Raw genomic sequence first — 14,010 nt, 5'->3', positions numbered from 1 at the left:
CCCTGTGCTTTTTCTGGTCTTCATCAATGATCTCTCTGACTCTCTTGAAAATCCTCTCTATCTCTTTGCTGATGACTCCACTCTCTGCCGCTCCATTCCTCATCCCTCAGATCGGCAGTCTGCAGCCTCCTCACTCTCTGCAGACCTGGACAAAATCACAGACTGGGCAAACAAGTGGAACATGTCTTTCAATCCTGACAAATCTCACACTCTTACGATGTCTATCCGAAAAGACCGACTGGACAACCCTCCCATATACTTTCTGAATAAGCCTCTCCAAGAAGTTCTGTCACTCAAGCTTTTGGGTCTCACTATCTGCCATGATCTTTCCTGGGAAAACCACATTTCCTAGCTGGCCTCCAAAGCCAGTCGCCGACTGGGCATCCTCTGTCGTGCGAAGTCCTTCCTTGGCACACCTGAGCTCCTCACCACATACAAGGCTTTCATCCGCAGCTCAATGGAGTACTGCTCTCCCCTCTGGGCTGGTGCTCCTGCCTCACACCTAGGTCGTCTTCACGCTGTTGAAACCAAAGCGTTCAGAATCATTGGAATCTCCCGCGATGACGCTATCTCCGAGGGCCTTTCACTTACTCACCGCAGGCAGGTTGGTGGTCTTTCCGTCTTCTACCGACTCCTCTCCGGCCTTGCTCCCCCAGCTCTCTCTGGGCTCTGTCCCCCAAATATTCCTGCAGGTCGCACAAGATCTGCCTGCAACCCTCTTATGGTTAAACTGCCAAAATCAAGACTCTCTGCTCACCTTCACTCCTTCATTCCTCTTTTCTCCCGCCTCTGGAACAAACTCCCTCACTCTCTTCAATCCCACTCCTCCCTCCAGGTCTTTAAAATGGCTGTTCACCACCATCTCTTATCTTCCCCAATCCAAAACCTTGATCTTTTCTACCCCCGCTTATTTCACCCCAAATCCACTTTTTTGAGGTGACTTTTGACTTCTTTCCTGGAAGTCCTTGGTGTCCTTGCGTTTTATACCTATCCTGCCTCCCCCCAGGCCCTCTCCCAACAAAAACATCTCCCGATGTCCCTGCTCTCAAATGTTGTGTTTGTGTGCTTACTCCCCTTCTCTCCCCATCTTGTCGACCGCTCCCCTTTTTATACACAGACTTGGCATTTAATATGGAATATTTTTTTTGTGGGGGTGAACTTACTTTTCAAGATGAATTAGAACCAAAAGTTCATTGGAATTATGTTGAAATTATTCTAGATTTTGTTAATGTGACCTTTAAAAGAAATAAAAACCACATTTGACATTTCGTAGCAAATAAATTGATCCTTGAAAGTGATGTAAACTGATATCGAACTCAATTCACGGACAGTACTGTGTTAAACTTCTGTACGTTTTCCAGAAGTATCTCTTTATTTTGCACATTAGCCAAAATTTTTTTTAACAAAAACAAAAGTTAAATTACGACTGGGATTACGGACAGTAAAATTACAGTTCAGTACTTCGTGTAACCCCCACGAGCATTCAGGAGAGCACGTACACGTTGAGGCATGCTGTTCACGAGATTTGCCAAGGTTTGGACAGGAATCGCTTGTCATGCAGTGACAATAGCCTGCTGCAATTCACGCACAGAGGTGGGCTGCTGGTCCAAGTTGTCGATTTGACGCGTTAATTCTGCCCATAAGATCTCTATCGGATTCATATCCGGGGACATGGCAGGCCACTCCATATGCTCTACACCACGGTCAGCAAGAAAGTGTTGGATCATGCGAGCACGATGAGGCCGTGCATTGTCATCTTGGAAGAGAAAGTTTCCTCGAAAGGCTGCTCGAGCAAATGGAAGCAAGGTTTCTTCCAGAATGGCCCTGTACTTGAACTGGTTCAGGTTTCCATTCAGAACACCAGGTCAGTTTTGCCACCTGCATGAAAAGCAGCCCAAACGGTCACCTCACCACCTCCAGCTTGGACTCTTGGCACTATACAATCTTCATTGTAGGCTTCATGCACTTCTCTGCGCATTCGGATGCGGCCATCTTCACGATAGACCAGAAATCTAGACTCGTCACTGAAGATCACGTGATTCCAGTGTCCTGGCTGCCATTGACGGTGCTCTCTGGCCCACTGAAATCAGCGCTGGCGGTGTTGCCTGGTCAGGCATGGCTTTCTCACGGGACGCTTGGTACGATAGCCTGCTTGAACCAGTCGTTGGTTGACTAGCCTTCTGGATACAGGCACATTTGTCAGTTGCTGCCACTCAGCCCGAAGCCGATTAGCTGACTTGGTACGAACATTGCCGACTAACCAGTGCAGCTGGCGATCATCCCTCCTTGTGTTTCTGCGGGGACGTCCTGGCCTCGGTATTGGAGTAGGGACACCCCTCTGAGCATTTCGTTTCAGGATCTTTGACACCTTACCTTGAGTGATGCCATACTGCTGAACAATAGCACGCTGTTTCATGCCGGAATTTCGTAAAGCCACCACTCCATGAGAAACAGCATTGTTGAGTTGACGGACCATCTCCAGAGGAAGCGGCAATAACTTTTGTAGACGTGCAGCAGTTGTTTTCCACTAATACAGAACGCAACAACCCTTATATACCCGATTGTGAAGCCAATCGTCAAATGTACCTGTCCGTACATTTTGTCACGCCACCTGTGATATAATCCTGTTATTGACTTCTTGCTGCGCAGACAATCAGTGACATGGTTCTTTGAACAAAGAAATCACCGAAGCGTAAAAGAAACTCTCCAGATTGATATACTGAGTTCAGAAAGTAAACCCAAGTCAAGAAAAAAAAAAATTCCATATTAAATGCCAAGTCTGTACTTTGTTTGCTTGTTTGTTTGATTTGTTTGTTTGATAAAGGTTAGCTCTTTCACAAGCCTCGACTCTGTGCACAAAAAAAAAAAATGCAAGTTGGCGTCGGTCAGTCCGTCCGTCCGTCTGTGCTTCCATCCAAAATGTGTTGGCACTCATATCTCAAGGACTATAGATCGAAACTGGATGAAACGTGGAATATACATAGGCCAATAGGTCTAATTAAAGGCTTTCGAAACAAATTACACTTCAGTGCCATATTTTTGCTTTAAAATTAAATGTATATAAATATATATACGTAAATAAATATTATATATACAGTGCATTCAGAAAGTATTCAGACCCCTTCACTTTTTCACATTTTGTTATGTTGCAGCCTTATGCTGAAATCATTTAAATTCATTTTTTCCCTCACCAATCTACACTCAATACCCCATAATGACAAAGAAAAACAGGATTTTAGAAAGTTTTGCAAATTTATTGAAAAGAAAAAACTGAAATATCACATTCACATAAGTATTCATAGCCTTTGCTATGACACTTGAAATTTAGCTCAGGTGCCCCCATTTCTCTTGATCATCTTTGAGATGTTTATACACCTTGATTGGAGTCCACCTGTGGTAAATTCAATTGATTGGACATGATTTGGAAAGGCACACACCTGTCTATATAAGGTCTCACAGCTGACAATGCATATCAGAGCAAAACCAAGCCATGAGGTCGAAGGAACTGCCTGCCGAGCTCAGAGACAGGATTGTGTCGAGGCACACATCTGGGGAAGCCTACGAAAAAATTTCTGCTGCATTGAAGGTTCCCAAGAGCACAGTGGTCTCCATATTTCTTAAATGGAAGAGTTTGGAACAACCAGGACTCTTCCTAGAGCTGGTAGCCCGGCCAAACTGAGCAATCGGGGGAGAACGGCCTTGGTAAGAGAGGTGACCAAGAACCCGATGGTCACTCTGGCTGAGCTCCAGAGATCCTGTGTCGAGATGGGAGAAACTTCCAGAAGGACAACCATCACTGCAACACTCCGCCGATCTGGGCGTTATGGCAGAGTGGCCAGACGGAAGCCTCTCCTCAGTGAAAGACACATGAAAGCCCGCTTGGAGTTTTCAAAAAAGCACCTAAGGGACTCTCAGACTGTGAGAAACAAGATTCTGTGGTCTGATGAAACCAAGATTGAACTGTTTGGCTTCCGTCTGGCCACTCTGCCAGAAAGCCCAGATCGGTGGAGTGTTGCAGTGATGGTTGTCCTGGAAGTTTCTCCCATCTCCACACAGGATCTCTGGAGCTCAGCCAGAGTGACCATCGGGTTCTTGGTCACCTCTCTTACCAAAGCCCTTCTCCCCCGATTGCTCAGTTTGGCCGGGCGGCCAGCTCTAGGAAGAGTCCTGGTTTTTTTTTTCTTTTATGTTGGAGGCTCCAGGCACGGACTATGTAGCCCTCATCGAGGCCAGGCCGAAAATAGAAGAGAAGAAAAGTTTATGATAAAAAGTGTGTGATGTTTGTTTGTGAGAAAGAGAGATTGAAGCTAGCCCGGTAGCGATAGTTTGAGTGAGACAGAAAGTAAAACCAGCAATCATGACATGGAGAGTGTAAGATGGTTCCGGGCACCACTTTAACGCTCCTAAGTCAGGACGGTAGTACTACCCTGGGCGGTTGCTGTATACAACCTACTACCTAAGGAACCGGTCCAACCGGATGAGTGTTTTTTTGGAGACACCATCTCCTTACTGGATGGCCGTTGGCTCCCAGAGGGAGCTCATCCGCCCTTTGACAAGTATTGTTTTTAGTCCTGCGGGGTGTCACAGTCACCCACCCCACTGGTGAGCCAGTGAGGGTAGCCAGTTTAGTCGCCGACTGCCCGACCATGCGGCAGGTAGCACTGGGGTACATGTTACCAGTGGCAGTCAAAAGACTGACCTGACCAGAAATCAGGTTGTTCCAAACTTCTTCCATTTAAGAAATATGGAGGCCACTGTGCTCTTGGGAACCTTCAATGCAGCAGAAATTTTTTTGTAGGCTTCCCCAGATCTGTGCCTCGACACAATCCTGTCTCTGAGCTCTGCAGGCAGTTCCTTCGACCTCATGGCTTGGTTTTGCTCTGATATGCATTGTCAGCTGTGAGACCTTATATAGACAGGTGTGTGCCTTTCCAAATCATGTTCAATCAATTGAATTTACCACAGGTGGACTCCAATCAAGGTGTAGAAACATCTCAAAGATGATCAAGAGAAATGGGGGCACCTGAGCTAAATTTCAAGTGTCATAGCAACGGGTATGAATACTTATGCGAATGTGATATTTCAGTTTTTTATTTTTAATAAATTTGCAAAACTTTCTAAAATCCTGTTTTCTCTTTGTCATTATGGGGTATTGAGTGTAGATTGATGAGGGAAAAAATGAATTTAAACGATTTCAGCATAAGGCTGCAACATAACAAAATGTAAAAATAGTGAAGGGGTCTGAATACTTTCTGAATGCACTGTGCAGTTGTGGCCAAAAATAATGGCACCCTTGCACTTATTTCAAATAATGCACCATTTCTTCCAGAAAATTGTTTAAATAAAAAAAAACTTTTCGTATCCACATGTGTATTTCTTTGGTTTGCAGTGGAACAAAACAAAAAAAAAGCTGAAAAAAATTACTAGATCTTAGCTTATTCCACACAGAAATCCTAAAATGGCCCGGACAGTATTATTGGCACCTTTTAGAAGTTGTTAGAAATAATTAGATTTCAAGCAGGTGATTCTGCTTTACTTTGGAATTGAACTCACCTGTGGTGAGTTGCATGTGCATGCAATATAAAAATCATTCATTCAACCAGTTTAAACAGAGAAAAGGAGTCATTCTGCTGTTTTGTGTCACTGTGTGTGCCGCAATGAGCATGGAGAAAAGAAAGAAAACCAGAGAATTGTCTGAGGAGGTCAGACACAAGATCGTAACCAAGCATAGATAATCTCAAGGCTACAAGTCAATCTCCAGAGACCTTGATGTTCCTGTGTTCACCATACGCAATATTATCAGGAAGTTTAAGGCCCAATGGCACTGTAGCCAATCTCCCTGGATGTGGCTGCAAGGGAAAACTTGATCGAAGATTGCAGAGAAGGATTGTTCGAATGGTGGAGAAAGCTCCTCGATCAACTGCCAAACAGATTCAAGGTGACCTTCAGACACAAGGTACGACAGTTTCAACTCGAACCATCCATTGCCAACTCAATGAAAGGGAGTTCTATTGTAGGAGACCCGGGAGGACCTCACTGCTGAGAGAGAGATATAAGAAAGCCCAACTGCAGTTTGCCAAAACACACCTGATCAAGCCAAAATCCTTCTGGGAGAATGTCCTGTGGACAGATGAGACCAAATTAGAGCCTTTGGGTGACGCACATCATCTCTATGTTTACAGAAAACAAAATGAAGCCTTCAAAGAAAAGAACACCTTCCCTTCAGTCAAACATGGGGGAGGTTCAGTGATGTTTTGCGGTTGCTGTGCTGCCTCTGGCAATGGTTGCCTTGAATGTGTGCATGGCATCATGAAATCAGGAGATTACCAAGGCTTTTTGGAGCGCAATGTTCAACCCAATGTCAGAAAGCTGGGTCTCCGTTGAAGGTCATGGGTCTTGCAGCATGACAATGACCCCAAACACACTTCAAAATGCACCCAGGAATGGTTCAAGACGAAACGCTGGACTGTTCTGAAGTGACCAGCAATGAGTCCAGATCTAAATCCCATTAAACACCTGTGGGGAGATCTGAAAACAGCAGTTGGGAGAAGGCACCCTTCAAATCTGGGAGAACTGAAGCAGTTTGCACAAGAAGAGTGGGCCAAACTGCCAGTAGAGAGGTGTAGGAAGGTCATTCAGGGCTATAGGAAGCGCTTGACTGCAGTTATTTTGTTCATGGGCTATGCTACCAAATATTAAGTCTAGAGTGTCAATAATTGTGGCTATGGCATTTCTTTTGCACACCGCTCCTTCACAATGCCATCTCCAGGCACTGCATGAGGTCATTGCCGGGCACCAAAGGGGGTCTGGCAATGACGCACGCTGAAAGGGAGTACTAAGTTTTCACTCCTGTTGTTTGTTTGTTTGTTTACCGGGCGATATCTCAGCCATCCTTTGAGCTAGGAAGCTAAAATTTCGGCACAATAGTGAGCAAGTGCTTTGTCAGAAACTGTATTTTTTGTTTTTTGATTAATCAATTAATTGATTAGTTGCTTCATTATTATCGATGAATTAAGTACTTATTTATTTATTTCTCGTTACAAGGAAGAAATGATTTGATTTTGATGATATGATAATTTTATTGTTTTTAAGTGATTCTTCACCATTGAGAGATGGGGCCAAAAACTATATATAACATGATATCTCAAAAAGTTGTGGATGGATTTGAACGAAATTGGTGGATGAGTAAGGTAGGTGACAACAACAAGCCGATTAGATTTTCGTTTAGGTCTGGATGCAGATCTGGCCTATCAGTGGGATACAATACGTAAACTATTCAGCCTGGTGGAGGTATGCGCTCAATTGAGTGCCACTATAGACCAAATTGGCCTGTCCATAGCCGATGAACACCAGCCTTGGACTAATAGAAATGCTAATGGTTCGAGCTGCGGCTGCTAATCCGCTCGGCAATTAACATCTTGTCCGCGGTCTCGGACGAGGTTGCTCACCTGCCTCCCTGGAGGGAGCTGGGCAGCTTCAGGACTCACGTTGGTCAGTCACAAACAAGGGGATTAATCCCCCCTTCTTAAGGGGAAAAGGGGCCGACGTTGAGATCCGCAACAATTGGAACGAATTAAGGAACTGTCCTTAATTCCGAGGTGAACAGCCGAAATTGGTGGTTGGTTTTGCCCCACGCAGAATGGAAGGAAGCGGAGTGCTTACTTGAATGAAGGACACAGGTTTATTCCCGAACCCACAACGAATAAACGGACACAATTAATGAGAAATGCCACGCAACAAATTTAATGAAGTAAATCAAGGAATGAAAATGAAAGGTGAGGTAAATCTAATATTTCCTACTGTGAGATATCTCCATTCAGTTACAAATACAACACAGAGGGAAAAGATAATGAAAATAAAATGTTTCTTTTTGACGGCCGGCACTCAGCTTTGGCCTCAATGAGGACTTTTAGGAGCTTGGTGGTCGTTGAAGCTCGAAGCCCCACAGGTAGGAAGCACGCAAGATTGCCGCAGAGTCGCATGCCTCGGCGCCACAAACGTGAGGTACGGCATTCCTCTTTTGGGTCCCTCTGCTGTCCGGGGAAGCACAACGCGGACACAGTCCACCACAACCTCAGCAGTGCCCGAAAAACCCCTCAAAATCCTGCCGACTCAGCAAATGTGATCCTCTTGGGTGCACCCACAAAATAAAAGATGCAGCTCCTCAACCAACGTCCATTTTTCTCCAAAATCCCACACCAAGAGTGCGAGCAAGATGCGTGCTTCTTCCTCTCACTCCTCTCGAACCTTCTCTCCTAACATCAAACCGACCAATGGCCGAGCTCTATTGAATCAACTCACGGTCTTCTCACCCAATCATGAACTTCGGGTCGTGACCTGCCGGCTTTGCTTGGCGTCAGTGTTAATTAAGGCGGGGCTTACTTGCCAGTCGGCAATGTTCAGGTTTTGTCGGCGGTTGTGGTGGTTTAATGGAGGCTTTGCATGGATGGCCATGTGTAGTTGTAAAAACATAGGGACAAAATCACAAAGGGAATATCACGTACTGGGGATAACCAACCATAATCCCTAACTAGTTAACACAGCTTCAACCCTCGTGTGAAGACACATAAACAATCTTAAGCTGCAGTTTCCCTACTTAAATACATCGATCTGTCTCCTACGTGTCCACGGTCCATGCTATAACGATGCAGTCCTACTTTTACTATGGGATTCCTCCATCTACCCCCACAAATGTAACAATATTAACATTCTAATAGAACAAGGTTTGGACATTTCAGATTCTCTTTAAAAATTGGCACAAATATGAAAATTCCAGGCAGTGGAATATCATGTAGGCATGTATCATTGGCTGAGTATGGCCTTTAATTAGGCCTGTGCATCATTGGAACATGAATGGATCCATCATTTTATAAACGACATGCATTTCATTTCCTGAGAATAATAAAATAATTAGTTGTGGACCATATGTCCATATCCTATATTGAGGTCACATGTTTTGCCCAGAAATGTTTGATACTTTTCCCTAGTATGAGAAAGGAACCTGTAAAATGTCGGTCAGGGGTCATGTCCGTTATAACTGCAATGGTGTGCTGAATGGTGCTCGTGGTGCGTGTGCACAACAGATGGTGGAGTGTAACATCTTTGAGGGCATGGAATTCCGGGGTGCTCCGCTGATTGTCATCAGCCAGGGCAAGATCGTGCTGGAAGATGACCAGTTGAACGTTACACAAGGATCTGGGAGATACGTTCCACGAAAACCGTTCCCAGACTATGTGTACAAACGGATCATGGCTCGTAGCAAGGTGAATGAACACCACTCACATGTAACCATGGTAACAAGAACCAATGATACAACACCCTATACTTCACTAAAATTTAATATCAAACTTTGAAATAGATATACTTCTAAAGTAAGAACCTTAGTAACTTATAGGCAATTGCTAGATTTTCCCAACTGCCTGGATCATCAGCTTGGCTCCGTTTTTCATGGAACTTCTGCCCAGAAGATCTCTAAACAGTGGGTCCACATAAAATATGTCTGCTTGCAAGTGGACACACAACACCGATTACATAATCCGCAGTAACACAGAACACACATTACCGTATTTTCCAGTGTATTAACCGCACTTTTTTTATCGGTAAAAAAGTTAAAAGTTGGGGGTACCGTTCATCGACAGATATAGAAAAAAAATCAGTCTTAAAAACAATCATTGCTGAATTTCAATTATATTTCAATTGTCATCCACTATATGAGAGCCGTTGGTCTGTCTGTGTGTCGCCATCTCTCTCAAAGATGGCTGAACGGATCTTTGTCAAACTTTCAGAGGTTCATCAGTGAATGTCTGGGAGTGTTTTAGGTCCAAAAAAAAAGTTAGTTTTTTTGGATTTTTTAAAAAATCGCTCGATAGTGCTTACCTTGTGTTTTATACTTCTCCCCCCCCCCCCCCTTCCCACGCCTCCTCCCCCCAAGCCCTCTCCCTTCCACACATCTCCCTGCTCTCAAATGTTGTGTTTGTGTGCTTCCCCTTCTCTCCCCATCTTGTCTTCCGCTCCCTCTTTTTATATATTTTGTTTGTCTGGTTGATTTGTTTGTGAAGTAAATGTTAGCTCTTTCACGAGCCTCGATTCAGTATACAAAAAAGTCTTTTTGATTAATGACAGTTATATACAAGTACACATTTGCATAAATAAATACAAAGCAATCACCAAACATTTGAACACAAATAATAAAACAATTCCAGAAGCGGGCAAAGTTGGTGGTACGGCTTCTTCTTCTTCTTCTTGAACGTCATCATACTTAACTCGGAAACGTGATGAACAGCACATTCAGCAGCATATATTCCACAAAAAGGTAAAATGATGATTTGACATTTGTGATGGATTCTGATTTGGATGTAATTGCGTTTCCATTATATTTGCCCTCATTTCAAATATGTTAATGTTTCCTTTTTGTTTGAGCAACGCCAGGTACTCCAGCTTTAAACGCTTTTATACTTCACTCGGGGTACAAATACAACTTTGTCTGGGGGGGGGGGGGGGGTAACATAGGATATGTGGCTGCGGCCTCATTCGGGGTATGGGGGACCTGGAGAGGGGTGTAAATTCTCTATGTACTCGTAAATGTGTACCGTGTAGCGCCATCTGGTGATGGTGGCAGAGGGTATTACAATTTCCTTTTTTACCTGGGCAACACTGAGGTTAAAGCACTCTTTGCACGGGTAAATTTTTCCTCCTTCCCTTCCCTTCCCCTCCCCATCTGCCCCGCTCCCCCAAAACGGAGGGGCTTGTCAAAGCCCTCTTTCCCCCCCCCCAAAGATGTATATGTAGTATATCTTCACCCTCCCTCTCTCCTCACCGCTCCCTCCCCTCCCCCTTCCACTCCCCTCCACTCCCTTCCTCACCCCCCCCCCCCCTCCCCTGCAACTCCGGGTACTCCTGCTAGAATATATATACAGGGGCGGATCCAGGAATTTCAAGACGGGGGGGGGGGGGTGCATGAAACGATAGCGCTGGGGGGGTGAAGGGGGGGTCTGGGGGTCCTCCCCCAATAAATTTTATAAAAATTGATCGTCAGAAACGGCATTTCGTGCATTCTTGGAAGTTTCTGCAGTTCCTTGTGTTCTTCCCTGGTCGAACAGTTCAGCAGATTCGCACCCCCTGCACCCCCCCCCCCCCTGGATCCACCCCTTGATATATATATATATATATATATATATATATATATATATATATACATATATATATATATATATATATATATATATAGTTGTTAATTATATAGGAAGATGAGCAGCTAGAGTATCTAGTGTATCTAGTATTTAGTATCCAGAGTATCTAGTATCCGCCCCGACCCCCACCTTCATAAGTGTGAAGAAGAGGCCGCCGATATTGCTATGAAAGTGTGAAGAAGAGGCCGCCATTTTGCTGCGTAAGTATGAGGCTCAGCGAGATTAAGCTGTGACTCAACGTTGTCTTATTACACTGTAGAAAGGAGACGTAGAAGATTGCTTCAGCAGCACCAAACCTCCTGAAGGCCTGATGTTAAATTAAACAAGCATTCTGAGTATTGCGCTGCAATACATGTCCCCTACCGGCAGTCTGTCGTCCGGAAAACTGTTGGGGAAATTACCAAGGGTTATTTACCCACAGGTTCTGAATCGTTCCCAATCGCTAATTACCTCAGGATGGGCTCATCTGTGATTCGCACTCGGGACTTCGATTTATACACCTTGCAGACAGGTCAGCAGAAGCACGGCAAAATAAGTTGTTGATAAAGAACCTTTCGAGTGGCTAAATATCAGTAATTTATTATATTTTCTGGTTCACGATCAATGATCGATGTGTATATATTCCCTCCCCGAAAGCGCGCGCTGTGTCGCGCTTTTGACGTTCGCAGACGAGGCTGAGGGCGCGCGGTGCGGCTTGAGGAGAACTCTCGAATAAACAAGAGATATCCATTTTAAAAAATATTTTCGTTTAATTAACGATATCTGCCAAACCATGTGCCCTATCGCAAATTCCAAAAGGACATTTTAGTGCTGAATAGATCTGTGAAGTTTCCCCTCGATTTGGATCAAAATGAGGGAGGGGCTCGGTTTTAAAGGTTCATGCTTTAAAACGTCATAACTCTGAAACCATGTGATGCATGACGTCATGCTTGCTGACTTTTTTGTTCGTCATGGGTATGCGATTCTGCCTGCAAAGCTTGGCCTCGATCTGTTCAGCCGTTGCAGAGAAAAAGGGGAAACAATATGGCGGCCAAACCACGTGACCTGTGACGTCATACTTACCGTTAAAATATTCTACAGACCGAGTCCCCCCTACGGTGAAAATTTGATCTCAATCGGTCCTATTATTGCAGAGAAAATCTTTTTTAAAGGAAATTAAAACTTTAAATGACACTGAGTTAAGGATCCTCAGAATTATCAGAATTCCCAAAGTTCAAAGTGCCATAACTTTGTCAAAAATGATCGAAACGTCGTGAATTTCGAACTTGATCTGTAACTTATCATGAGGAAACCATGTGCCAAGTTTGAAATCATCAGCGTTAAGAGTTTCGAAAAAAAAGTCCGGAAAACTGTTCTTTGCGTGACGGACTGACAGACTGACAGACTGACAGACTGACAGACGGAGGGACGGCGTGCAAACCTATAGTCCGCTCCGGTGTACACCGGTAGGGGACTAATAACTGAGTGCTTCTCCATTTTGCCAAAGTGCTGCCATTTTGTATTTGCCCTTTATCTTCTGCAATGCCTGACAGTTCACGCAAAATACTTGTTTCATGATCTTCTGCAAGTTGAAATGGTCTCTGTCGGTTATAGTTGCTTAATGACTCGCATTCTTAAATTACAACTGACCATCTTCTTTTAAAACTTTCCAAAACTTTCAAGCAACTTTACAAAAGTTGTAAAGTTGTAAACTTTGTAATTGCAGTTGTAGTAAATTATAATTGTAGTAATTGTAGTAAACGTTGTAGTTGTAAAGTTGAAAACTTTGTAATTGTAGTTGTAGTAAATTGTAATTTTACTAATTGTAGTAAACGTTGTAGTTGTAAACTTTGTAATTGTAGTTGTAGTAAATTGTAATTTTAGGAATTGTAGTAAACGTTGTAGTTGTAAAGTTGTAAACTTTGTAATTGTAGTTGTAGTAAATTGTAATTTTACTAATTGTAGTAAACGTTGTAGTTGTAAACTTTGTAATTGTAGTTGTAGTAAATTGTAATTTTAGTAATTGTAGTAAACGTTGTAGTTGTAAAGTTGTAAACTTTGTAATTGTAGTTGTAGTAAATTGTAATTTTCGTAATTGTAGTAAACGTTGTAGTTGTAAAGTTGTAAACTTTGTAATTGTAGTTGTAGTAAATTGTAATTTTCGTAATTGTAGTAAACGTTGTAGTTGTAAAGTTGTAAACTTTGTAATTGTAGTTGTAGTAAATTGTAATTTTAATAATTGTAGTAAACGTTGTAGTTGTAAAGTTGTAAACTTTGTAATTGAAGTTGTAGTAAATTGTAATTTTTGTAATTGTAGTGAACTTTGTAGTTGTAAAGTTATAAACTTTGTAATTGTAGTTGAAGTAAATTGTAATTTTAGTAATTGTAGTAAACGTTGTAGTTGTAAAGTTGTAAACGTTGTAATTGTAGTTGTAGTAAATTGTAATTTTAGTAATTGTAGTAAACATAGTTGTAAAGTTGTAAACTTTGTAATTGAAGTTGTAGTAAATTGTAATTTTTGTAATTGTCGTGAACTTTGTAGTTGTAAAGTTGAAAACTTTGTAATTGTAGTTGTAGTAAATTGTAATTTTAGTAATTGTAGTAAACGTTGTAGTTGTAAACTTTGTAATTGTAGTTGTAGTAAATTGTAATTTTAGGAATTGTAGTAAACGTTGTAGTTGTAAAGTTGTAAACTTTGTAATTGTAGTTGTAGTAAATTGTAATTTTACTAATTGTAGTAAACGTTGTAGTTGTAAACTTTGTAATTGTAGTTGTAGTAAATTGTAATTTTAGTAATTGTAGTAAACGTTGTAGTTGTAAAGTTGTAAACTTTGTAATTGTA

At 42.6% G+C, this 14,010-nt stretch overlaps 1 protein-coding gene across 4 annotated transcripts in view; it reads left to right on the top strand.

Annotated features, from left to right (window-relative positions):
* Positions 1 to 14,010, top strand: part of LOC137423756 (dihydropyrimidinase-related protein 2) — a 72,470-nt gene that overhangs the window by 56,719 nt on the left and 1,741 nt on the right. For all 4 annotated transcript variants that reach the window (XM_068111235.2, XM_068111234.2, XM_068111236.2 and 1 more), the window contains exon 12: positions 9,084 to 9,263. In XM_068111235.2, the coding sequence (XP_067967336.1) occupies positions 9,084 to 9,263 (180 nt within the window). The remainder of the gene's footprint in view (positions 1 to 9,083; positions 9,264 to 14,010) is intronic.

Source organism: Myxine glutinosa, chromosome 3, assembly GCF_964187855.1.
Source record: "Myxine glutinosa chromosome 3, kmMyxGlut1.1, whole genome shotgun sequence".
Lineage (NCBI taxonomy): Eukaryota > Metazoa > Chordata > Myxini > Myxiniformes > Myxinidae > Myxine > Myxine glutinosa.
The sequence above is the reverse complement of the archived record's forward strand: the minus strand, read 5'-3'. Positions and strand labels throughout refer to the sequence as shown.